We start from the raw sequence: 25,612 nt of genomic DNA on the forward strand, positions 1-25,612 counted from the left end.
CCCTTGTGCCATATCCTCCTATAATTCCAACTTGAATTTCTGTCAATTCCTTATCAACATACTGATGTAACCATTTTTGAATGATGTCTACCATTTTACTTACATGCGATATTAATGACATATTTCAATAACTGCATTCTTTTGGCTCATCTTTCCTTGGAATTGGCACCAATCTGGATCTCTTCCAGTCATTTGGCCAGGTAGTTCTTTTCCAAATGTCTTGGCATTGACAAATGTACTTCCAGAATTCCATCCATTACTTAAAAGAGCTCACGGATACTCAGTCAATTCCTGGAAATTTCTTTTTCCAATGCCTCAGTTCAGCTTGGCCTTCTTCCTACAAGCTTTGGTTTTCTATCATAAGCTGCTTCGCAACGTGGCTGATCATCTTCCGGCTCTTTCTAGTCTCGTGACTCTCTCTGTACCTTCCATCTTCCTTTGATATTTCTTGCACCAGCCAATATTTTGGCCATCAAATCCTCCAATAATGAAAAACTATATTCTAATATATGTAAAATATGAGATGACAAAAGATCTGCAAAGCACCTAATTAAAACGGCCTGAAGAATAAACATAAAATCTGAATGATCTTGTAACCCTTAACAAACATGATTTAAAATCTTTTAACATAAACAGAAAAAAGCCACCAGAAAAGAGTAGGTGGTGTTGAATAAAATATGGTACCCCTCCTCTAGGAGCAAGATTTATTCACATACAACTAGAAGATGCTCTCTTGAATGTTGTGGTTTGTATTTATTTAATGGGGAGTATAAAAGAAACATACGCATAAATACTGGTTCTGTAAATTCGAGGAAGGATTCAAGAAGGTGGTGGCATAGGAGATGAGTCTCAGAGGATTTCTCTGCTTGTTCTTATGTGCGCAAAGATATCCTCCATCTATCTTGTCCACCTTCTACTAAATATCCAGGTATTTCAGCCAAGGCACCACACCCATTGAAGAATGGGCTGTGGCCTGGAGATCCCCTTGCAGAGGGGTCTCGGGGAGGAGATGAGCCAGTCAGGGTGTGATGTAACAATGATGAGAAATACAACTTTCCTCTAGTTCCTAAATGTTTCCTCCCCGCTCCCACTACCATGACTCAAATTCGACCTTGCAAGTCTGGCTAGACCAGAGGAGGTACACTGGTGCAGATAGGAACTGAAAATACAGGGAATCCAGGGCGGATGAGCCCTACAGGACCAGTGGTGTGAGTGGCGAAACAGGGAGGGTGGAGGGAGAGTGGGTAGGAAGGAGGAAACCGATTACAAGGGACTATATGTGACCTCCTCCCTGGGGGACGGACAACAGAAAAGTGGGTGAGGGGAGATGTCGGACAGGGCAAGATATGACAGAATAACAATTTATAAACTATCAAGGGCTCATGAGGGAGGGGGGAGCGGGGAGGGAGGGGAAAAATGAGGACCTAATGTCGGGGGTTTAAGTGGAGAGAAAATGTTTTGAGAATGAAGTACAAATGCGCTTTACACAATTGATGTGTGTATGGATTGGGATAAGAGTTGTATGAGCCCCTAATAAAATGTTAAAAAAAAAAAAAAGATGCAAAGGGAAAAAAAATCTGATCCAAAAAAAAAAAAAGAATGGGCTGTGACCATGAAAGCCTTCTCCTTCCCAAGCCTGCACCCCTCTTACTTTCACTTCCATACAGTGGAAAAAGTGTCCCTCTTATCCCGTTTCAGTGGTTGTGCTTTAGAGTCCAAAGGTCAATAAATCAATTTGGGTTGTTGGTGGACAGGATAAACAGATTTCCTTTTACCCTTGTCTAGACATGGGTAAAATAAGTGCCCTAAAAATGCCACATACATATTTTTGGACGGTTAGGCTCCATGAATCATCTGGCTTCATTAGGTGGGTCATTTTGTGTCCACTTGTATGTGACCGAGAGAACCAGTATCTGACAAACTTCCTGGCCCAGAGGGAAACTTCTGGGAAGAGCTGATCCGTACTGGCCACCAGCTCCAGTCACCCTCAGAGCTGACCCTTCTATTTCTGGACGCCACAGTCACCACTGTGGAGTCAGACGCATCTTAAAACCTCCTCGATTAAGAAAATATTTGAATATTTTTCAGATTTTCAGCGTATTTTTAGCCATCTTTAGTAAAAGAAATTTAATAGACAAAAGCCTAGGTGTAGTATTTCCAGACCCCCTTCTTGAAAGTCTAGTTTGCTAGTGAAATTAGAAGTATGTTGAGCTGTACCTTTTATACTCGAGTATAAGCCGACCCAAATATCAGCCAAGGCAACTATTTTCACCACAAAAATGGCATTATTAAAAATGTGCAGAAAAACTGAGCTTATACATGAATAGATAGGTAATCATTTCTTTTGTGCTAGAAGGGTCATTTAAAACATAAACTAGGCCATTCCATAGCCCTACTCTTAAATGTCTAGTGACTTCTTAGGGGGAGAAACTCCGACGTTCTTAATGTGACTTACTGAAAAAAAGTTGCTATCCCATGCATATGAGTGGAACTTTGTTCGATAGGGTTTACAATGTGATTTTTTCCCCCAGAAATAGACAAACCTTTCTCCCAAGATACCTCTGACTGGTCCTGAACTTCCAACCTTCGGTTAGCAGGCAGCATGGTTACAACTTCCCCCACCTAGGGGTTCCATGGCTTATCCAACCACTGCACTTTCACTCCCTCCCATTTGGCCTCTCTCCCCCTACCGGATGGCCCTGCTACCCAAGCCCTCTCGCCAGTCCTTGAATTTGCCTGTTTACTAACATCTCAGGGCCTTTGTACAAACTTCTCTTCCAGGTAGAATCCTTCTTGCTCAGATATTTATCAAACTCTATTTCTTCTTTCACTGAAATTTCTTCTCAAAATTCTACCTCCCCAGAGAAGCGTTTGCTATTTAAAGAGTAACCTTTAACTGTCTATGCTTAACTCTACAGAATGTGTGTTGTTTTCTTTCTTATTACCAAATGCCACTATCTGACATTATTATACATATTTATATGCATATTATCTTCTTTTTCTATTGAATGTAATCTCAGTGAGGATTCGGGCTTTGTACATATCCTGCCTTCCTAAATAAAACCTCACTGCCAACAAATACATTCTGACTCAAGCGACCCTACAGAAGAGATGAGAACTGGCCCAGGGTTTCCTGGACTCTTACTCTTTATGGGAATAGAAAGCCTCATCTTTCTGCCACAGAGTGATCTGTGGTTTCAAACTGCTGACCTCATGGTTAGCAATCCAGTGCATAACCCACTGTACCACCTGGACACCTTTTGTCTCTACCACTATGCTTGCTAACCAGTGGTGCTCAATAAATAGGCATTGAATGAATAAATTAAGAAACTTAACTTTTAGTTTCCAAGAAAGAATCAGATAAAAGATGACTGGGGCTCCCTGGATGTATCATCCATGGTGTAATCAACAAAGGTGGTATTATATGCCTCAGAGTTGACCCTAGATCCACTGTGATCCAATGTAATAGAGTAGAAGGGCCCTGCAGGGTTTCCCAAGCTGTAATCTTTACAGAATCAGCTCTCTAGTTCTTTTCTCTTGTGGTAGGTTTGAACCACTAACCTTTGGTTAGCAGTCAAATGCTTGAGATCACAAATAAAGTTAGATAACAATGGAGAACAATGAAAGGAAGTGGGAAGAATTGTTGCTACATTGAGGAGATTGGATATTATAACTTGAAAAAAATATATGTCATTGAATCAAAAGTTTATATTCTCTGTAAAGTTTTGCCCAAACTACAATAAAAACAACACCAAATCAGAGGTACTATAGACTCTGGCCTCCTTTAGACAAATGAATTTGCATAGGGCTGAATCCATTTCCTCAATCCATTGAGGTTGATATGCTTAAAAAGTAAGAAAAAAATGGCAAGGTCTCATTAAATCTTAGAATTTTAATATAATTATTCCCATCTCATTATAATCCTTATAATCATTTGCATTAGTTGAAAAGCATTACAGAAATAAAATCTTCCATGCAAGTTAAAATATACCATTTACAGATATTTTTTTTTTAATCTAATAAACTTTCAGGCATCCTTAAAAGGAAAACTGGAATGAAATGAAAAAGTGAGATTACAAGCTATTGTGCATTAGAACCCAACACAATGTAATATTTCCATCTCTTGTGTCTATAAAGGCAATTGTAAGCATTGCTTTCTTGTTTCTTAAATGTGAGCATTTACAAAATTAGCTAGGATTTTCATATTGGTGCTTTCTCTGAGGAATAAGTAGATATGCTAATCTGAGCTGGTTACAAATTTTTAATTGCATAATATCCCCAGTCATCTCTCAGATATTATCTTTATGAGTCATTTTATGCAGATGATGGGGAAAAAGAAAGCATCAAAAGCTCAATTATATTCATTTTTGTAATAAGGGAATCTTTGCTGTTCTACAATAAATAAGAAAAAGCTTCAGTAAAGTTGTGCATTTCAAAGATACTCATTTAAGTTAAAAAATTTAACAGGAATATTTGAAAATATAAATGAGAGAGGAGAGTTCCTAGTTCAATGACCTGTGTTTGTTATTTTAGGTAAGGACTAGTTAGGTTCCTTATAGCTGCATTTATTTTTTTAAGCTAAGATTATTGCCATATTATTGAGATAGCCCATGCATAATGAAGCTATTAAAATGTACATGTCGAACCACAGGTACAATTTGTGCATACCTATTTACTTGAGAGAGGAGGAGGGTAGTTTTACTAAAATAATATCTGCATAGGTTGGAGATGAAAATACATGCTGGAAAGCTCTGTGGGTGGAAACAAACTGTTTATTTTGCAGGGCAGGATTTCAGTTCTAAACACTGCCTCAATTCAATGAGCCTTCTTTTGCTGCAGCCTTCTCGCCCGTCTGTATTCTGTGCACAGAATTTCCTGAATAGAGTCTCAGAGAAGTGGAGGGAGGGGTCTGACCTGTAAAGACAACTGAGGAGACTCTGATTCATTGCTCTGAGTACATTCCTACTCTTCAGTCACGGTGAGATTCAACTGTCACTAGTCAGTGACACCTTCCCAAGCACCTTCTCTCTCGTGCTTGAGAAGTCGATGTTTCTCCTCCAAGTTTTGGCTTTTTATGATCTTCTCTTATGCTATGTCGACACTGGTGTAGTACTGGTAGGTATTGCATTGGGCGCCTCAACAGAATGTATGTGTTGGAATCCTATCTCTCCTAAACCAGTGCATGTAATCCCTTTTGGGAAGAGGGTTTCATTGTTACATTAATTAAGCCATATCAGTGCAAAATGCATACTAAACTTGTTACAAGAAGCATTTTAAATTCACAGACAAGACAGCATAAACCAAAATTAGAGGACGATATAGAGGAACATGACTATTGCCAAGAAATTAAAGAACACTGGGTCTATAAATGTGGAAAGAGACAAGGATCTCACCCCTGAAGATCAGAGTGACTACATCCTACCTGAATTTTGAGAAGATTTGAATAACAGATTTGATCCATTCAACATTAATGGAAAAAGGCCTGCTAATCTGTCGGATGACATAAGAATATCATACATGAAGTGCGTAACAGGTCCTTAAAAACACAGGATGGGAAAGAAAGATCAAAGTGAATGCTAGAGGAGACGCAAAGTTCTCTTCTTCAGAGAGTAGGCAAATGGAAGACATGGTCAAGTCAAAAGGCTGAAGAGAAAGTTTCAAAGGAAAGTTGGAGAGCACAGAAGTTAAGTATTAGAATATGCAAAGACCAGCCTGTGCGATCACGGAGTGTCCATAGGATCAGGCGTCAGGTATCAAAGAGCAAAAAATCACATCATTGTGAATGAGGGGGAGTGCGGAGTGGAGACCCAAAGCCCATCTGTAGGCAACTGGACATCTCCTTACAGAAGGGTCATGAGGAGGACACATAGCACCGATGAAACATGCAACTTTCCTCTAGTTCTTTAATGCTTCCTCCCCCCCACTATCATGATTCCAATTCTGCCTCCCAAATCCAGCTAGACCAGAACATGTAAACTGGTACAGATAAGAGCTGGAAACACAGGGAATCCAGGACAGATAAGCCCCTCAGGACCAATAATGAGAGTAGCGATACCAGGAGGGGAAGGGGAAGGTGGAATAGAAAGGGGGGACCAATCACAATGATCTACATATAACCCCCTCCCTGGGGAATGGACAACAGAAAAGTGGATGAAAAGAGGCATCAGACAGTGTAAGACATGAAAAAATAATAATAATTTATAAATTATCAAGGGTCCATGAGGGCCGTGGTGGGGGGAGATGAGGAGCTGATACCAAAGGCTCAAGTAGAAAGAAAATGTTTTGAGAATAATGATGGCAGCAAATGTGCAAATGTACTTGACACAATGGATGGATGCATGGATTGTGGTAAGGTTATATGAGCCCCCAATAAAATGATTTTTTTTTAAATATGCAAAGATCTGGAGTTAGAAAACCAAAAGGAAGAACAGAGCAGATCATAAACAAACAACTCAAGGAAAAATGTAAACCTGGGGTTGCTGTATGGAAAGAGTCTATGGGCAGCATACTGAATGATGCAGGAAGCATCAAAAGAAGAGAGTCACTGTATGAAAAAGAACAAGTCGACATTCCGCCATTTCAAGAGGTACCATATGAGCAAGAACCAATAGTGCTGAAGGAAGATGTTCAGAACCACTGAAAGCATTCGTCGAAAGCAATGTTCTGGGAATTGACGGCACACCAACTGAAATGTGTCAACAAGCTCAGGAAGCCCTGGAAGCACGCACTCATTTATGCCAGGAGATTTCGAAAACAGCTACTTGAACAACTGGCTGGAAAAGATCCATATTTGTACTCATTTAAAAAAGGTGACCCAACAGAATGCACAAATTATAGAACACTAACAGATATCACATGCAAGGTAAATTTTGCTGTAGCTCATCCAACAACAGTGCATTGCAGCAGCACTTTGACAGGGAGCTGCCAGGGGTTCAGGCTGGATTCAGAAGAGGATGTGGAACCTTGCTGATGTCAGCTGGATCTTGGCTGAAAGATCAGAATACCAGAAATATGTTTCCTTGTGTTTCCTTGACTATGCCAGGGCATTCACTTGTGTGGACCATAGCAAACTATGGATAACCTTGAGAAGCATAAGGATTCCTTAACCCTTAACTGTACTCATGCAGAACTTGTATATGCACCAAAAGCAGTTGTGGGAACAAAACCTGGTTTAAAATCAAGACAGGTGCATGTCAGGATTTTGTCCTCTCACCATAATTACCATATATTTTTGAGTATAAGCTGACCTGAATATCAGCCAAGGCACCTAATTTTACCACAAAACTGCATAGAAAATGTACAGAAAAACTCGGCTTATACACAAGTATAAATGGTAACCTGTATGCTGAGCAAATAATTAGATAATGAGATAAAGCAAATAATTATATGAAAAAAATGTGACATCAGGATTGGAGGAAGATTTATGAACAACCTGGGATATGCAGATGACACAACCTTGCTTGCTGTGCTCATGGAAGCACCAGTCAGGAGATCAAAGGATACAGTGCATTAAGTAAATTTACTGCATAAGACCTCTTTAAAGTGTTGATAAGAGATGACATTACTCTGAGGCCTAAGGTGTGCTTGAGCCAAGCCCTGGTATCTTCAGTTGCCTCTTATGCATATGAAGTTGGGCATCGACTAAAGAAGACTGCAGAAAAGTCGACGCATTTTGATGATGATGCTGGCATAGAAAATGAAAGTCCTATTGACTGCAAAGGGGAAAAAAATCAAATCCGTGTTGGAGGACGTACCATCAGAATGCTCCTCGGAAGCAAAGAGAAAAGATGGTGTGGCTTAGTTTCACATATGTTGGACATGTTATCAGGAGAGACCAGTCCCTGCAGAAGGACATCATGCTTGCTAAAGTAAAGGGGCAGCAAAAAAGAGGAAGACCCTTGACAAGATAAGTTAACACCATGGCTTCAGCGATAGGCTCAGCTATAAGAACGACCATGAAGATGATGCCGGACCAGGTGGTATTTGGTTCTATGTGATCGGGTCCTTGGGTGTCGGAACTGACTCCTCGATGGGCCTAACGACAGCTACTCTTCGCGAGACGCTGCACTTCTCATAGTCACCGCTGTAGCGGTCTAGCTTCAAGCCTCGGCTGCTAGATGACACACGAGTGGATAAATAACAGTATGTGCCGAATGCCCCTTTGCAAAGTCAATAGGTTACATTTGGCACTGTCTGTTGCTTTCCCAAGTGACAGAGTAAGTAGAGAACCCAACCAAAGATCAGATGGGTGTCTTAAACTGCCAAAAGTAGACAGTGAGGATTTGGTGCATACTATAAGACTATCCTTAGTCTAATATCTTTTCAAAAATGGTCCCTGTGTTCACTTCCCAGACTACTGTAACAAAATGCAGTTGACGTTTGAACAATACTCCTCCACTTATATATGCTTTTTGTTCAATAATTACATTTGAATATTTTGAAGATGTATGACAATTTAAAATACACACACAACCTTACAGATGACCCACCTAGCCTAGAAATGCTGAAAAATTTTAAGACAGAGCTAGTCATGTCATGAATGCCGACAAAATATGTAGATACTAGTCTCTTATCCAGAGGATGCCTGGTAGTATAGTAAATTACAAATTGGACTACTAAGTGCAAGGTCAGTAGTTCAAAACCCCAAATTACTCCATGGAGGAAAGCAAAGTCTTTCTACTCCAGTAAAGATTTGCAGGCTCAGAAATCCAGAGAGGGTGTTCTATGCTGCCCTATAGGGTCACCGCGAGACAGAATCAACTCAGTGGTAATGAGTTTGGTATTTTGAGAGGTTAACACCTAACCTGCGGGAGAATAGTTCAGGGAGCGATACACACACATACAGAGAAAGGCAGAAAGATGGAGGGGGAGAGAACAAGCTTAGTTTGAAGGGAAGGTGTGTTGTGTGAAGATGGTAGAGAATACATGGGACATTGGAGAGGAACATAAGGAGTCCTGATTGCACAGTGGCTTACATTCTGGGCTGCTAATCTCAGGGTCAGCTATTCAAACTTGGGTAAAATGAGGCTGGCTGCTCCCCAAAAGAGTTACTGTCTCAGAAACCCTAAGGACTAGATAGGTCTACGCTATCCTTTAAGGGTTACTGTAAGTTGGAGTCAACAGTACGACTGAGGGGTATCTTGTGGTTTGGGTTGAGTTATTTTTACAGCAGAATACTAGTTGTATGGTTTCTGACAGCTTCTTTGTCCTTTGCCAGGTGGACTTTGGATTTGCAAAGAAAATAGGATCTGGACAGAAAACATGGACATTCTGTGGGACCCCGGAGTATGTAGCTCCTGAGGTCATCCTCAACAAAGGACATGACTTCAGTGTGGACTTTTGGTCCCTGGGAATTCTTGTGTATGAGCTCCTGACTGGCAAGTAAGTGCCTTCATGCTATGTTCTGCTAATCCAGAGATGTGAGACAAAAGAGCTGGTGAAGGATCAATTTATATAATTCAGCAATTGAAGATTTCTGAAACATTTATAGACATAATGTCTTCCTCTTCATATTACCCCACATGTATACCTGCGTCTAGTATAGAACATGAGAAGAGATTCGCCAAGAGAAGGGAGTGTAGCAAATGCTATGGTTTTCTTAAACGGCAGAGCCAATTGTTGAAATAATCTTTTGTGTGTGTGACAAGGTTTTGATAGTCAAACAGGAGACTGAGCGAGAGGATTGGAGTTTGGGCCTACTGTTAGGATAGGCTCTATTTCTTATCATTAAAGAAACATCAAATCATAGTTAAATTAAATCTATCGATCAACTAAGCTAAATTTAGCCCTGTTCTTCTTCCATACTCCCCAAAAATCATTAACCAGAAATGCTAAGAGAGTGCAGCACTGCAGGATTTAAATTTTAATCCCCTTGTCAACTACTTTTGAGAAGTGCTAATGAACAGAGATAAGACACAGCAGGGGTTTTAAAAATTAAAATTGAATTGTCATTCCCAAGGAGACTAACAGGCTGTATTAATGAATCCACAATCCCAAATATTTTACACACATACAAACACACACACTATACATAATATCACCATAGATTTGTGGATCTCTTTAAAGGTTACAAACACTTGCATGTACTATCTAATTTCAGTCCGTGTGGACTTGTGTGGAAGATAAGGCAGGGCTTTCTATTATTATTATTTTATGATTTAAATTTGTACTACAATTATGATTTGTTTCATATAATAGAAAACTGAATCAGAGAGCTTTATGCTTATGGTCAGGGATTTCAATGATTTAAGATCACTGATTTTCTGATTCTAAATATGATATGCTTTCTATATCACACATAGTGCCATATACTCATATCTATTTCTAATAGAATGCATAAAGGCACACACACAGGGAAGTACATCAGTTTTCTTGTTGCGAGGTAGGTTTGTACCTGGATTGATCAGTAACAGATGTGAACATTCTTATACTGCGTTATGATCAAATATCCTCAGTCATAATTTCTGCGAGCAGTCGCCTATGGAATGACATAAGAAAAACCACAAATGAGTCCCTTGATGAGGAAACAAATCACCACACAGAACCTACAAAAATAAAATTTCATAGAATTTTCTAAAACTTCATACACTACAGACTATAATATTTGATTACTTGTAGATGCCTTCATCTTCTTTATTTATAAATATTATTTTGTATTATCTGTAGTGAATTTGAAGTGTTCCTTGCTTAAGATTTCTAAGGAAGAAAAATAAAAAAATCCCAGACAGTTCTTGAGAGAGAGAGAGAGAGATTACCTAATGATGTCTGGGGACTCAAGGAATTCTACTTCAAATATTTGCTTCCTTAGCCCTAGGAGTATTGTCAGCTGCATTTCTACAAGATGCAGAGTCATTTCTGTGACTAACAAGAGAATCAGGGAACATGCAGTCAACCTTCATCAGCTGGGATAAGTGGTAATACAATCACAAACTCCTGCTGTCAAGTTGATTCTGACCCATTGTGACCCCATCTAACAGAGCTGAACTGCCCCAGAGGGTCTCCAACATGGTGAATTTTCCCAGAACCAGACTGCCTCATCTCTCCTCCATGGAGCAGCTGTTGGCGAGTCTAACCTCTGACCTCAGTTAGCAACTCAAGTCACACCTGCTGCTGCGCCACTGGGCTTCCGAAATGGGGTAGGAAAGCGGAGTAAGGGAATAAGGAAGACAAAGGAAAAACAAAACGAGACGCATTTATTGGAGGTGCTCAGATGTCCTTGATCTGTTATAAATAATAATTTAAAAAATGAAATCATGAGATTATTTTTATAATGGTGTTAAGGGACAGACTGAAGAAAAGATCATTTTGAATGCCCTGAAAGTCAATTGGTAAATAAAATAACGTTAAAAGTAAAAAAACAAAAAATACACACAGGATAGCTGTCATATAAAAAATAAACGAAAGCATCACAGTAATGATTTTGTGCCCTACCTCATGTCTGACAAAAGACGCACAGATGACTGAAAAGTTGGTGCATTGACATTGTTTGAAGTTTTTCCCCAAGTATGTAAGCTCTCACTATCAAATGGTCTCACATATATCCTAGATTCAGCAGATTAGTTTCCCAAAGTTGAACTTAATTTTACAACATTAAACAATTTAATATGATAGATGGTAAAGCATTTTTTTTAAAAGCACAATGTCTTCTTGTAAATGTTATCAAATCTAGTTGTCATTTCTCAGTTACCTTCTTATTCTTTCAGTAACATTCCTTAGGAATTCTCTGTTTGTCCTACGGCTTTCCCCACTCTCACTGCTCTTCCTGTACTGTTGGCTCCTGCTCACTCTCCATGGTTTGATCCTCTAATCGTTCAACATTGGTCCTTGACTTCCTTTTGGTCTACTCCCTCCCTGATGGTTTAAAGACCATGGCCATAACTCCTATTTGATGATTATCCCGAATCATGCCTGAGTCTTGAACTTTCCCTTGGATGTAGATACATAAGTATAACTGCTGGCTCAGAACATAACTCTTACTCCCCCCTTACCACAATCCACTTGCTTGTCACCAAGTCCTCTCTCCTTTCAATAAATGACAAGTCCATCCATATAGGCACCTAGACCACAATACATTAGCATTATTTTTCATTTCTTCCATCCATGTGCCACATTTTACCATTTAGCAAGTTGGTGGGCTTTACTTTCTAAGTAGATCAAGAAACCAACCATACCTCACCACCTTCACCAGTACCACAACCACCCATTGTTCTGGGCTTTTCATCCCCGCCACTACGATGCTGACCACCACCAGCTTATTCCCCACATAAACAACCAACCAACAGAGAGAAAAGCAACTTCCCTTAGCTGTAATAAGTCCGAGCCTTTGTTTTAAATATAGGCCCCAATTCCTACTACTCCAACGTACTGCCATCGAGCTGATGCCAACTCACAGCAGCCCCATAAGATAGGGTAGAACCACCCTTGTGGGTTTCCTAGACCGTAACTCTGTACAGGTGTAGGGGGCCTCTTCGTTCTCCCCTGGAGCTGGCTGGTGGTTTCAAATGGCTGACCTTGTGGTTGGCAGCCCAATGCATAACCACTACACCACCAGGGTTCCTCAAATTCTGACCAGAGCCCATGTCACCGTCAGGTCCTATAGTGCCTTCCTCCTCACCCCATCCATCTACGCACACTGTCTTTGTGTCTGCCAGGAGCACCCCTTGCCCACTGCAGACTTCATAGTTGCTGTACCCCCAGGCATCGAGTTAGTTCATTTACTCACCCTCTTCATTCACATTCACATTCTCTTTATCAACTTATCAGAAAGGCTTTCTTCCTATCCTGTCTTAAAGTCATACTCCTCTCTGTCACTCTCTACACCCTAATTTACTGTTCTTTTCTTAGTCTCACCACGTGAAAACCTGTGTTTAAAGTGTGATTTGATACGTGCTATGAAATGAATGATTTTCAAGCATATCTCCATATTTATTATAAAATAACTCAAGAAGGTAAAGAAGAAAGAGAGAAAGGGAGGAAGGGAATAAATGATGCCTTTCCGCATGCCCTTTAGACTCTATTTCTAACCTGTTCGGTTTTGAACTTTCCTTAGCCCACCATTTTCTGGGATTGACCAAATGATGACCTACAATTTGATTCTCAAAGGAATTGAAAAAATGGATTTCCCCAGAAAGATAACAAGAAGACCAGAGGATTTGATTCGGAGGCTTTGTAGGTGAGAATGACAATTCTAGCCGTAGGAACTCAAGCCACTCCTTGTCTTGAGGAACATGTGAAGGCTTACAATTTCTGTGTTCACGCATTTTAAAATTGGGTGCATGTTCAGTTTGTATTTTGTGTATTTTTTTTCTTTTGCAGTCTAACTTAAGACAGAATCACCAAAACAAAATATGATATATGTTTCCATTAAATCAATTCCAAATCATGTTAATCCTGTGTTATAGAGGAGAATTGAACACCATAGGGTTGCCTTGGCTGAAATCCTTAGGCTGCACCACTAAGTGGGTTCACGCTTCCAACCTTTATGTTAGTAATCCAATGTGAATGATTTGTGCCTCTTTCAGAATCATAGTAGCTGTTTACAGAGTAAAAGACACCCACATGTTTCTGTTGCCTTTGGAAATCATTATTATCTATTGTAGAGCAAAATGTTCAGTGCTACTTCATTACAGCTCACTAATGCCTTGGGTTTCCGTCACCTCATCTGTATGTGAAAGTCGGACAGTGCATAAGGAAAGCAGAGATGAGTTGGTACATGTAAAGGGTGGTGTTGAAGAAGAATATTGCCAGAAGAACAGACAAGTCTGTTTTCGAAGTACAACCAGAATGCTCCTTAGACGTGAGGATGGCGAGACTTCATCCCATGGACTGTGACTATGTTATCACGAGAAACTGGTCCCTAGAGAAGGATGTGATACTTCGTAAAGTGAAGGGTCAGCAGATAAGAGGCAGACCCTTAGTGAGATGGCTTACCGCAGTGGCTGCAATGATGAGCTCTAATATGATAGTGATGGAGAGGATGGTGCATGACCAGGGGGCATTTCACTCTATTGTACATGGGGTCACTTTGAATCCGAACCAACTAGATCACACCTCACCGAGGATATCTGTCGTCACACATTCCCTTTCATTTTTGACAAATTCTAATTAATTTTCCTTGACTTAAACATTTTAAATGCCACATTCCATTTATTAATAGATGATGCCACTGTTTCTTACCATTGTGAGTCGAGCCACATCAGCAAATGTAGGTCTAAAATGATTTACTCCATTTGTGCCATTAAGATCCACTCTGCTTGGAGTAGATAGTTCTCTGCCAGTGGTATTTTGAGTGCCTTTCACTCAGAGGTCTCGTGTCCTCGTGTCTCGTGTCCTCACACTGTACCAGACAGTGTTCCGCCCACTGTGGGTCATGAGTGTCCACTGGTTCAGTTTTCAGAAGTCATTCTTGCTTTGTCTTTGTCTGAAAACTGACCATTGTGGGGGACCCTGCTGGGATTTGAAACCCCAGCTGCATAGTGTTCTGTGTCAAAGTGAAATGCAAGTCAGTACAGTACAACAATCTGACAGAAGAGTGGCTGCATTCGTCGTCAATAAGAGCATTGCTTGGTCTTTTCTGAAGCACTCTACTCTTGGTGATATTATTAATATCCATAGACTTATAAGGAGGACCAGTTCATATGACGATTATTCCACTTTACACCAACCACTACTACTAAATGTGAAGAAATTCAAGATTTGTATTGCAGTAAACCATGTGGGAAGCTCTACTTGACCGCCTTTGACTTCCCTCTTGTCAAGAGACATGGGTCCACACTCCATCCTTCTTTACTTACTCTGATACCAACTGGTCTTCCCACAACACTGCTTCTCTGCTGGGTTCAGTAATTCATTGCAATGGCCACACAGAGCTCATAGATAATGCTCACAATTACGGGGGCTTATTACGGATATTAATAGATTACTAAAAGTTAGGATCAGGAAACTGTAACAATAGAGTCTTTGGACCACAGCAAAACTTCTCCTCAGCCAGCAGCCAAGTCTCTCTCTGGTCCTCAGCTTCTCAGTCACGTGGTCCTTTCGCCACTACCTCCATCAGTGGACAGGAAGCCCACTCGTTGCTCTGCCTCCCAGTCCTGTATTCTCACCATTGCTTCTCTTGCTCTGCACGGCCGTCTCCATGCCATAATCTGGCGCCTCCAGTCTCAGCCGCGGCCACTTCACACAGAGATCTGCTGACGCCTTGAGCTTTCTCTCGCCGCTTCCGAGAAGGCTTATCCTTAATAGCCAGGGAGTGATACTGAAAATTGACCAATCCTATTTGTATTGTCCCACCCAGGGGAGTTACAGAGACATGGGTAGAAAAGCCCTATTAAGAAATTTCCCTCCACATTGATCAACTTCTGCAGTCTAAAATTGATCGTGTATCTAATCAGGATGCATTGATAATTGGAATAAGGAGTCTTGGATGTGATGTCAGAAGAAACTCTGAAATTTGCTCACGAAAGGAAGAAACGATGAAATAAAAAGAGGTCTACACAAGATTTCAAAGGGCCAGTCGAGAGAATGGAATGTGAAAAACAAGTGCTAGAAAACCTAAAGGAAGACCACACTTAGCATTTCTCAAGCTGCGAGAACGGAATCAAGGACTCGAACTTCAAAGAGCAATAGTGAAGAATTCTATTGGCAAAATTTTGAAAAATAAAGGAACATCAAATAAAGATGGAAAAACTACACAATCACTATACCAAAAAGAGGTTACTCAGCGTTCAACCATTTCAGATGGTTGCAGATGTCCAAGAACTCATGGTACTTACTGCAATAAGGCACTGAAGGTAGACTGAAGGCATGGGTGAAAAATGAGGCTTCAGGAACGGACGACGTGTCAATTGTGATGTTTCAACGAGTGGATGTACCAATGGATGCACTCATTAATGCACCATGATGGGACATTTAGCAGACAGCTACTATGTGTTTGTCTATTCCAAAGAAAGGTGAGCCAACAGAATGTGGAAATTCTAGAGCAATGTCATTAATAGCACATTCATGTGAAATTTTAAAGAAAGTAATTTTATTTATTTATTTTTAATCATTTTATTAGGGGCTCATACAACTCTATCACAATCCATACATACACCAATTGTGTAAAGCACATTTGTACATTCGTTGCCCTCATCATTCTCAAAACATTTGCTCTCCACTTAAGGTCCTCATTTTTCCCCTCCCTCCCTGCTCCCCTCTCCCTTATGAGCCCTTGATAATTTATTAAATTATTATTTTGTCATATCTTGCCCTGTCCGATGTCTCCCTTCACCCACTTTTCTGTTGTCCGTCCTCCAGGAAGGAGGTCACATATAGGTCCTTGTAATTGGTTCCCCCTTTCCAACCCACTCTCCCTCTATACTCCCAGTATCGCCACTCACACCACTGGTCCTGAAGGGATCACCTACCATGGATTCCCTGTTTCCAGTTCCTATCTGTACCACTGTACATCCTCTGGTCTAGCCAGACTTGCAAAGTAGAATTCGGATCATGATAGTGGGGGGCGGGGAAGTAGCATTTAGGAACTAGAGGATAATTGTATTTTTCATCATTGCTACATCACACCCTGGCTGCCTCGTCTCCTCCCCGAGACCCCTATGCAAAGGGATCTCCAGTGGCCTGCAAATGAGATTTGTCTCCACTCTGCACTCCCCCACTCATTCACTATGGTAAGATTTTTTGTTCTGATGATGCTGCCACAGTACAGTGACAGAAAACTGCCGCAAAGTTGAGCCTGATTCAGAAGTGGATATGAAATGAAGAATTATTGATGATGTCATACGGTCCTTGGCTTAAAGCAGAAAATATCAAACAGACGTTTACCTGTATTTTACTGACTATACAAAAGCATTAGACTGTGTGAGCCTTAATAAATTATGGATAACATCATGAACAGTGGGAACTCCAGAACACTTAATTGTGTTCATGTGAAACCTGAGCACATGAAGATAGAATAGGTGGATGCTGCTTGGGTTAAAATCTAGCAAGGTATGAATACGATTTCAAAGTGTCCACTCCAGTTAATGAACTTGTATGCTGAGCAAAGCATCCAAGAAGCTGGGTTATATGAAGAAGAGTATGGCATCAGGATTAAAGGCAAAGACTCGTTAACGACTTTCTACATGCAAAGACATGCCCTTGCTTGCTAAAGAGGACTAGACGTACTTAGTGATGTAGATCAATGAATCCAGTCGTAAGCTATGAATTACACCCCAACATAAAGAAAACAAAAATCTTCACCACTGGACTGATAAAACAGCATCCTGGTAAATGAAAAGAATAGTAAAGCTCTCCAAGTGTTAGCAAGCCAAGATGTCACCAGGAGGACTCAGGTGCACCCGACTCAGCCATGGCACGTTCATTTGCCTCGTATGCATGTGCTAACTGGGCAATGAAGAAGGAAAACCAGAAAGGAGTTGGCACATTTAAGTTATTCTCTTGGGGGAGAAAAAAAAACATGAGTATACCGTGAACTTCCAGAAGAACAAACAAATCTGACTTGACAAAGGACGCCCAGAATGAGTCTTAGAAGTGAGAACAACAGGGTTCTCCAACCACTTTTGCAAATGTGATCCGGAGAGACTAGTCCCTGGAAAAGGACACTCTGTTGGGTACAGCAGAGAAAGAGGAAGACCCTCTCTGAGGCTGATTGCCCCAGTGGCTGCAACAATGTGCTCAAACATCACAATTGTGAGAAAAACACATGATTGAGCAGTGTTGTGTTCTGTTGTTGTTCTGATGGTTGTTGTACATTGGGTTGCTATTAGTTGGATGTCAATTGAGGCTTGTTGTTGTGAGGTGCCATTGAGTCAGTTCCAACCCATAATGACCTCGTGCACAACAGAACAAGATACTGCCTGGCCCTACACCACCCTCACGATCATTACTCTGCTAGAGCTCGAGTTGCCGCCACAGTGTCAATTCATCTGCTTGAGGGCCTTCCTCTTTCTTGCTGCCCCTGTACTCTAACAAACATGGCAACCCCTGCGTGTCCTAGAACTGTGCTCCAGGGACTTCCCCAGGCAGTTTTTCAGAAGGAGATCACCAGCCCTTTCTTCTGAGTTGCCTCTGGGCAGATTCTGCCCCCAACCTTCTGTTGACACACAAGCTCACGTTCCTTAATCTAGTTCAATTCTGGGCTCCTCCAGGGGGACGTCCATCTAGGAAGCTGGTTTTTGTACAGTAAGAAATGTATGAATGCTGTTAAAAGAAATGAATGAATGCCTAATTAAATATTAAATTTTAATTTAAACCTCAGGCATAACCATTGTGAGCTCCTCTTATTTATTTTTTAATTTCAGGCAAAATCCAACAGAACGGCTAGGAAATCTGAAGAACGGTATCAGTGACATTAAGAAACACAGGTAACTGCGCCACTTCTTCGTCCAGAGAAATGCAGTCACTTGAACCTTCTCTTGGGTTACTAAGGACCCTTTACAGACTCTCCGCTTTCCAGTTGGCACTTGAGATTTTTCTATGTGTGACTAGAGCTAATGAACAGTTATGAGTTTCAAAGTGATTTCCCTAAAACCAGATTTAATAGAGATTCATATAACTTGGAAATTCATGTAAAAATAGGTGAAGTTATAAAACCACATCCCCGAATCATAACAACTGAACCTTATACCTATTGTAATCTTAAAAACATACACATCACCTTGGAGCTTATACAGAAATTAAGTACTAGTGTTGACATATAGTAGAACCCCGGACCTCGGCGTTAATCTGTTCCAGAAGGAGCATCGAGATGCAAGGCAGTCGAGTTCCGAATCCATTTTTCCCATAAGAAATAACTGAAAACGGATTAATATAGTTTCGAACACCAAGCTTTTACCCTAAACGTGCCTTTTTATACAAAACATTACACAGAAAGTTAAACGTAAATAAGTTCAGAGTTAAATAATATAATTTAAGTAAGAAACACAACATTAAAAAAGTTTTAACAACTACCATAGGGCCCATACCTTGAGATGGATGAGGATCTGGATCTGTGACACGGAGGTGGAGAGGAGGTCTGGAGAGAGAGTCATTGTTGGCAAGGGGAATCCCCTTCCATCAAATCCACTGGGAGCTGCTTTTCGGGAGTTTTTTTACCCCTTCTTTGCCTTTTTCACTAGGACCTGGCTGGCTTTCTCTTTAAAAAACAAAGAAAAAAATCAGTCTAACGTGGTCTGCTGTTGGCGTTTCCTTAAGTGTTTTCTAAAAGGGTTTACTAAATTGTCAGCAGCAATATCGGTAACACGGTTAGCCAGTTCCTTATCACGATGGTTCTTTAAAAAACAACACCTCTTTCTTAGGACCCATGTTTTTTATCTAAAAGCAGTACAAAAAGCCACGCAAACTAAGCAAATGGTGGCAGAGCGCTTGGAACACAGCTGCGAAAGGTTAAAAAAACGCTTATTAACAACGCCAACTAACGCCGACCGAAACGCGAACGGCCTTTGTTGACAAGAACCCCGTGCATCGGGTCGGGTTCGATGTTTTGTTCGAGCTCCGATGCAAAATTGTCTCCACATTTCGGGTCGAAATTCGATGACGTCGAGTCCTGCTGCGGTCGAGTGCTGGGTTCCACTGTCTAACTGATCAGTTATGTAGGAGGTTGTCATTGTATTGGTGGCTCTATTCAAAAAAATCAAATACATCAATGGTTACATTGTATTCTGTCTTGGTTTTGAGGAATCGGATATGGTTTTCTTTAAAACTTGTTTTTCTTTGACATTCGCTCTAAATTCTGACACCTCAATGCACGGTTCACTTTCAGAGTGAAGGTCGTTAGTGTTCCCGCAAGCCTCGAACTTGTTTTCCCCCGTGCAGTGGTCAAACGGGTGCCTTTTCCAGTTCTCCAATATTTTCAAAATCACTGATAACTTCCATAAGCTATGTCCTCTGCTTGCATTAAATATCCGATTGTGGCGATGCAGGGCTCACAGACTTTCTTCTTTTCTCTGTGAATCAATGCTAGGCTAATGCTTGCCAGCGGAAGATGTTTCCGTTTTGTCTTTGAACTAAAGAGATCAGGCAAAATTAATACTATAAAAATAAACTGGGGGCTTTCATTTTGCTATCTTTTGATATTTCATTTCTCTGAGGACTTTCTATTGGAAATTTTAAGGACACATCAACCTGGTAGGAAAATCAATCCAGAGACTCAGCAGATCAGAAATCCCTGTTGATTTTCCTGAAGAGTAGTGGTGCAGCTTCCAAAAGGAAGAAGAAACCCTGTGAGCTGTTCAAGCGGCTCTATCTATTCATGAACGTATCGAATCAGAGCCAACTATTCAACATTGTCAGTTCATATCTGGCTCTCCGTGAAGGATGCACTGGCGAAGGATGGGGGAGGAAGAAGCAAACGGAGAAGAAAGAGCGAGAGAATGACGCAGCTGTGCGTTTGATAGACTTGAACGTGCTTGTCCTCCTGTAAGGCTCTTTGTCCTCTTTTGGACTGTCTTCAGAACCAATGTTCATTATTTGTTTTAGATTCCAATTTATTTTTCTTCCCCCACTACATGCTGCTATTACAATTTCTTTTCTCATTATAAAACGACACATCAACACACCATTCATTCATAGTGAGGAAACAAGTGTCCTGTCAATTAAACCCATCGGTTCAGTATCGTTTCCCTCCTTTCTCTCATTAAAGAAGAATCTTCAAGTTTTGCTCTGGGGTAGCTAGGAAATAGAAGTGAGATAATTGTTAACAGACATCAGCTTTATCTTTTACTTCTTATTTACCTGAGGCTCATTTAAATGTGGCTGTCAAATCCGTAATTGGATGCACATGCAAATTGATGCTAAAAGATTTTCTCAAGCCAGCAAGGTGATAAAGAATTTTGAATGTTCTCTCCTGTAGGGACTAATTTCCAATTCTTCTTAATAGCCTGAATATTGTTTGCCACTTAGGGTGGGATAAGAGTGCAGAGGGGGGTAGAACTCACTAATAAGATATAGCAGCTACACAGTGCCTGCCTGCCATGAGCCGAGAGAATGTGTAAGCTTCAGTTCATTTGATTTTCAGAGCTCTTCAAAAGATAGAAGGGAGAGCAAAACTGAAAACCAAATCTCTCTCTGCCTCCGCAAAAGTCCCCCAGGTATATACTGAGTGTGTCCTTGGGATTCAATAACTATATTTATGTTATTATTATATCTATACTCAAACACTGCCACTGCTGACTCATAGTGACCTCCTGTGGGTTTCTGAGGCTATCTATTGGAGGAGAAAGCCCAGTGTTTCTCCTGAGGAGCTGCTGGTGTTTCTGACAGCCGTGTAGTGTGCAGCCCAATGCATTTATATATTTCTAAAGGTTCACTTTAAAATGTATCACTTTCCTCTAAGGTTAAAACTTCTATTTTTTATTTTTTTCTTATAAAACTTTTCCTTTTAAATTTATATAAAAAATGATAATGGTAATCATTTATTAGTAGTCAAGGAGTTGGAGATTATTGATGTCCCAGATGTTCTTCCAAGATGTTCCTCTTCCTCACTTTTACCCCAGTCCTCTCTTGCGTATCTTGCATTTAGCTTCAGAGTTCCACAGACCCTCGCAAACTTTAAAGAAATGGCTCATGCAACTAGGAGGACTGTTAAGTCCCAAATTCAAGGTCAGGCAGAGGGAAGCCAGATGCTGGATGGAGAGCCTGAACCTAAAACTGCGCCCGGTGCAAGCAGGCCTCCTTTCTGCCCAGGCTCAGTCGGGAAACAGAGGAAGGGCCTTGGTGGAGGTGTACTTTCTGTCATTTAGCAGACCCTCCCCCAGGGGAAACCAAGGATGGGGTCTGAAAGTACACTTTCTAGTAAAGTAGAATCTAATGATATCCCCAAGAATAGAAAGGGAGTCCCTGGGTTCACACTTTCTACCAAAGTCAGTCTTAATCCAACGCTAATCCTGTCCAGTCCCTCCAGAAGGGCCCGGTGCTCCGTGAAACAGAGGTGGGGAAAGAGAGGAAGGCCCTCCTCAGCTGGGTGGGCCCAGTGGCTGCAGCCATGGGCTCAGACATAGAACAGTTGTGAGGACGGGGCAGGCCTGGGCAGCGCCCGGTTCTGGTGTCCATGGGTCACTGTGAGTCAGAACCGACTCGATGGCTCCTCAGCACTAGCAATCCTGTCTGTTGGTGTCGTAGAGAATGTCCTCCAAAATGGAATCAGAACCTCGGTATAGAATTCAGAACTGTCATCTAGCACAGAAGGGAAGATGGCTAGAAGGGCCACAGGAGCTAACTACACGCAAGAGTTAGACATGGCCTATTATTGTATGGGTTTGTCCACTTTAAGGGTAAAATCATCTTTCCTAACTAGAAATACATGGACTTGCTTCTTTGTTTGCTACCAGCTACCTCTTGGCCTTGAATCTACTTAGGGTGACCCCTGTGGGTTAGAATAGACATGTGTTCCATTGCGTTTTCCTGGCTAATTTTCAGAACTAGATCTCCAGGCCTTTCTCCTGAAGTGCCACCAATCTTTCAGTTAGTAGATGAATTTTTCAAACTACCAATCTTACGGCTGGCAGATGAGTATTTGCCTTTTTGGACCTCCAGAGACTTCTCCCATCTCCCCCGTTTAATTATTTATAAGCTAAATATCAATCCTGTCTCCCAGGGGCTATTTATTTGTCAGTAACTTTGATGATACAATAATTAATGGCTACACTGCTAAGTGGAAGAACAGTGGTTCAAACCCACCAGCTGCTCTATAGGAGAAAAGAAATAGTGATTTACTCCTGAAGATGTGACAGGTTAGGAAAACCTTTGGGTGATTCTACTCTGTGTTACCAGGTCCCCAAAGAGTCATTATGCACCCCAATCAACTTGATGGCACCTAACAACAATAGCACATTAACAGGGTGCAATTAAATCTTTCCTATTAAGTAGAGTAATAACTTTTAATCTTTTTATGTTACCTTTAATGCTTCAAGTTGCTGAAATTATTTTCAAAAATAGCTTCTTCATGAAGAAGCAATTTCTGGGCCATTGTTGCTAATATTTCTTCTGTGAATATTTTTCACACATGAGTGCAGGCTGATGTTTGCTTTACTTCAAATGCAGGTCGTGTCAAAAATCCAAGTATCAAATGAATAGTCACTTATTTTAAGTAAACATTTCCATAAGTCAAATTATAGCAAGTACTCAGTCAGTAATGCATTTTTGCATTTGCTCTTTGATTCAGAAAGGTAATAGTAATGATTTCTATTGATAGTTATAGAATAGCTACTACACAAAGGAGTCTAGGTGGCACTGGGGGATGGGCGTTGGGTTATTAATAGAGAGGAGGTCTCATTGCAAATGTATCAGCCACTCCTTGTCAAAAATATGATGCTGTCTGCTCCCATAAGGGTTAACAATCCCATAAGCAGGAAAACCAAGTAGGAAGCTGTTTCCATAATACAGGTAAGAGAGATAATGATGGTTTGGGTCCACACTGGATGGAGTGAAGGTGCTAAGAACTACCAATTACATATGACTGAAAACTTCTTTGAGAAAAATAGCATTTAGTACTTTAAACCTCTCCGTTGTCTCTCAAGTAGATATCACGTGGACATGACTTAAATATTTTTCATTAAGGAAATTAAATTAGAATTGTCTAAACATTTTTTTTAATGAGCCCTGGTAGCATAGTGGTCAGCAGTTCAAAACCACTGCCTGCTTCTGGCGAGAAAGGGCTTTCTATTCCCATAAACCGTTACAATCTCTGAAACTCACAGAGGCAGTTCTACCCTGTGGGTCTTTATGAATCAGTATTGACTCAATGGCAGTGAGTGAATAAGTGAACATTTAAACAGAATAAGAACCATGGGAATAATATGATTGATTCAAATAAAATAGGCTAGTGGTCACAGACTTGCAGTTCCCCATATTTACCCTCCCTTTCCCACCAATGAGTATTACAGAAGACTCTGATGTGGCTATTGCAAATTCAAGTATGGAGAAAAAAAATAAAAGATCACTAAAACATTTTTGTTAAATAAATCTTTCCTGATATAAACAGGGAGCCTTAGTGTTGGAGTGGGATATGTGTTGGGCTGATAAACACAAGATCAAGTGTTCAAAAACCCCAGCTTCTCCTCTGGAGAAATGAGACTTTTCACTCCCATAATGAGTTACAGCCTCAGGAACCCAGAGGGGCACTTTTTCCTGTCCCATGCAGTCAACTCTGAGTTGGAATCAACTTGACAGCCGTGAATCTGTTTGTTGGAGTTTGGATCTGCAGGACAATTAACTTTGACAGCATCTCTAAAAAACGTTGTATTCATTCTAAAAAATAGGAAATCAGATCTCAAATGTCCATATGTGGTCCTAACAAGAGACAACAGTGTGAAAGCTCTCTAAGACCTTGACTACACCCAAGAACAACAATAGTTGATGGAATGAGGTCACTGTAGAGGAGGACAGTTCATCTATGGTACAGGACAGAAGGTATAGGTCAGATGGATGGAAACTCATCAGTGTTGAGTTGTTTCCAAAGTAGAACAGCCCCCTATGGTTTCCAAGACTGTAATCTTTAGAGAGCCAAATATTCTTTTACCACATTTTTCTCCTAGAGTCCTGGTGGATTTGAATCTCTGACTTTATAGGTAGCAACTAAACGTTTCACTACCAGGGCACCTTCATCTGTTGGTGATGAGGATGGTGGTTGGTAGGTGCCATTGAATTTGTTCTGACTCATCGCAACCCCGTGCACAACAGAGGAAACACTGCCTGGCTCTGTGCCGTCTCCAGCTTGTGATGTCCGAGCCCATTGTTGTAACCGCTGTGTCACTTCATCTTGCTGAATCTTTTCCTTTTTCACTACCCTTTGTTTCTCGAGGCATAATGTCCTTTTCCAGGGACTGGTCTCTCTGATGACATGTCCAAAGTACTTGAGATGCCTCTCTTTTAAGCAGCACCTGGCTGTACTTTCTCTAAGACAGATTTGCTTATTTTTCTGGCTGTCCATAATACTCTCAATGTTTTCACCAGCACGACCCACTGGGAGGTATCGATTCTTCTCCCGTCGTCTTTAGTCCCTTTCCAGTTTTCAGGTACCCAGGGAGTGAATGACTATTGCGAGGCTTGGGTCAGGCAAGCCTTAGTCCTCAAACTGACAGCTTTGCTCTGTGCACCTTCATAAAGTCTTGTGCAGATGGCTTATCCACTGTAACACGTCCTTTGGTCTCTTTGGCCTGCTACTTCCTTGCCCAGTAATTGTGGATGTGGAAATGTTCTTTTAGGTTTCCGACTTCTCTGTGGAATAGGAAGCAAGTTGAGACAGAGGATGAAGAGCAGGTGCTGGTCGTTCTGGAACAGAAAACAAAATATGAATGATGATTTTACAGGCATATGAGAATCAGTGTACCTGGGCAATTTAGAACAATTGCTAAGCTGCATTAACAATTGCCTGCTGATGTTACTGACATGAGTTTAATGTAACACCAAATAACTAGCATCATTTATTTGCTCTTGTTTTTCCCTGACCTCTTTCAAAGGCAACAAAATGATTTTGACAGTTGTTGTCATGCTAATGATTTATCCGACGTGTAATTTCTCTTTGTACTTTCCTTACTACTTAGGTGGCTAAATGGTTTTAATTGGGAAGGGCTGAAAGCCCGGAGCCTTCCATCACCTTTGAAAAGAAAGGTATGGT

At 40.9% G+C, this 25,612-nt stretch overlaps 1 protein-coding gene across 2 annotated transcripts in view; it reads left to right on the top strand.

The window, feature by feature from the left end:
• The window catches only part of PRKG2 (protein kinase cGMP-dependent 2), a 101,010-nt gene that overhangs the window by 72,216 nt on the left and 3,182 nt on the right, over nucleotides 1-25,612 (top strand). For both annotated transcript variants that reach the window (XM_004703223.3, XM_045284156.1), the window contains 4 exons: nucleotides 9,218-9,381; nucleotides 13,049-13,171; nucleotides 18,300-18,362; nucleotides 25,539-25,605. In XM_004703223.3, the coding sequence (XP_004703280.1) occupies nucleotides 9,218-9,381; nucleotides 13,049-13,171; nucleotides 18,300-18,362; nucleotides 25,539-25,605 (417 nt within the window). The remainder of the gene's footprint in view (nucleotides 1-9,217; nucleotides 9,382-13,048; nucleotides 13,172-18,299; nucleotides 18,363-25,538; nucleotides 25,606-25,612) is intronic.

This window comes from Echinops telfairi, unplaced genomic scaffold, assembly GCF_000313985.2.
Source record: "Echinops telfairi isolate 266 unplaced genomic scaffold, ASM31398v2 ScPeMD7_7468;HRSCAF=8506_0, whole genome shotgun sequence".
In the NCBI taxonomy this organism is placed as follows: Eukaryota; Metazoa; Chordata; class Mammalia; order Afrosoricida; family Tenrecidae; genus Echinops; species Echinops telfairi.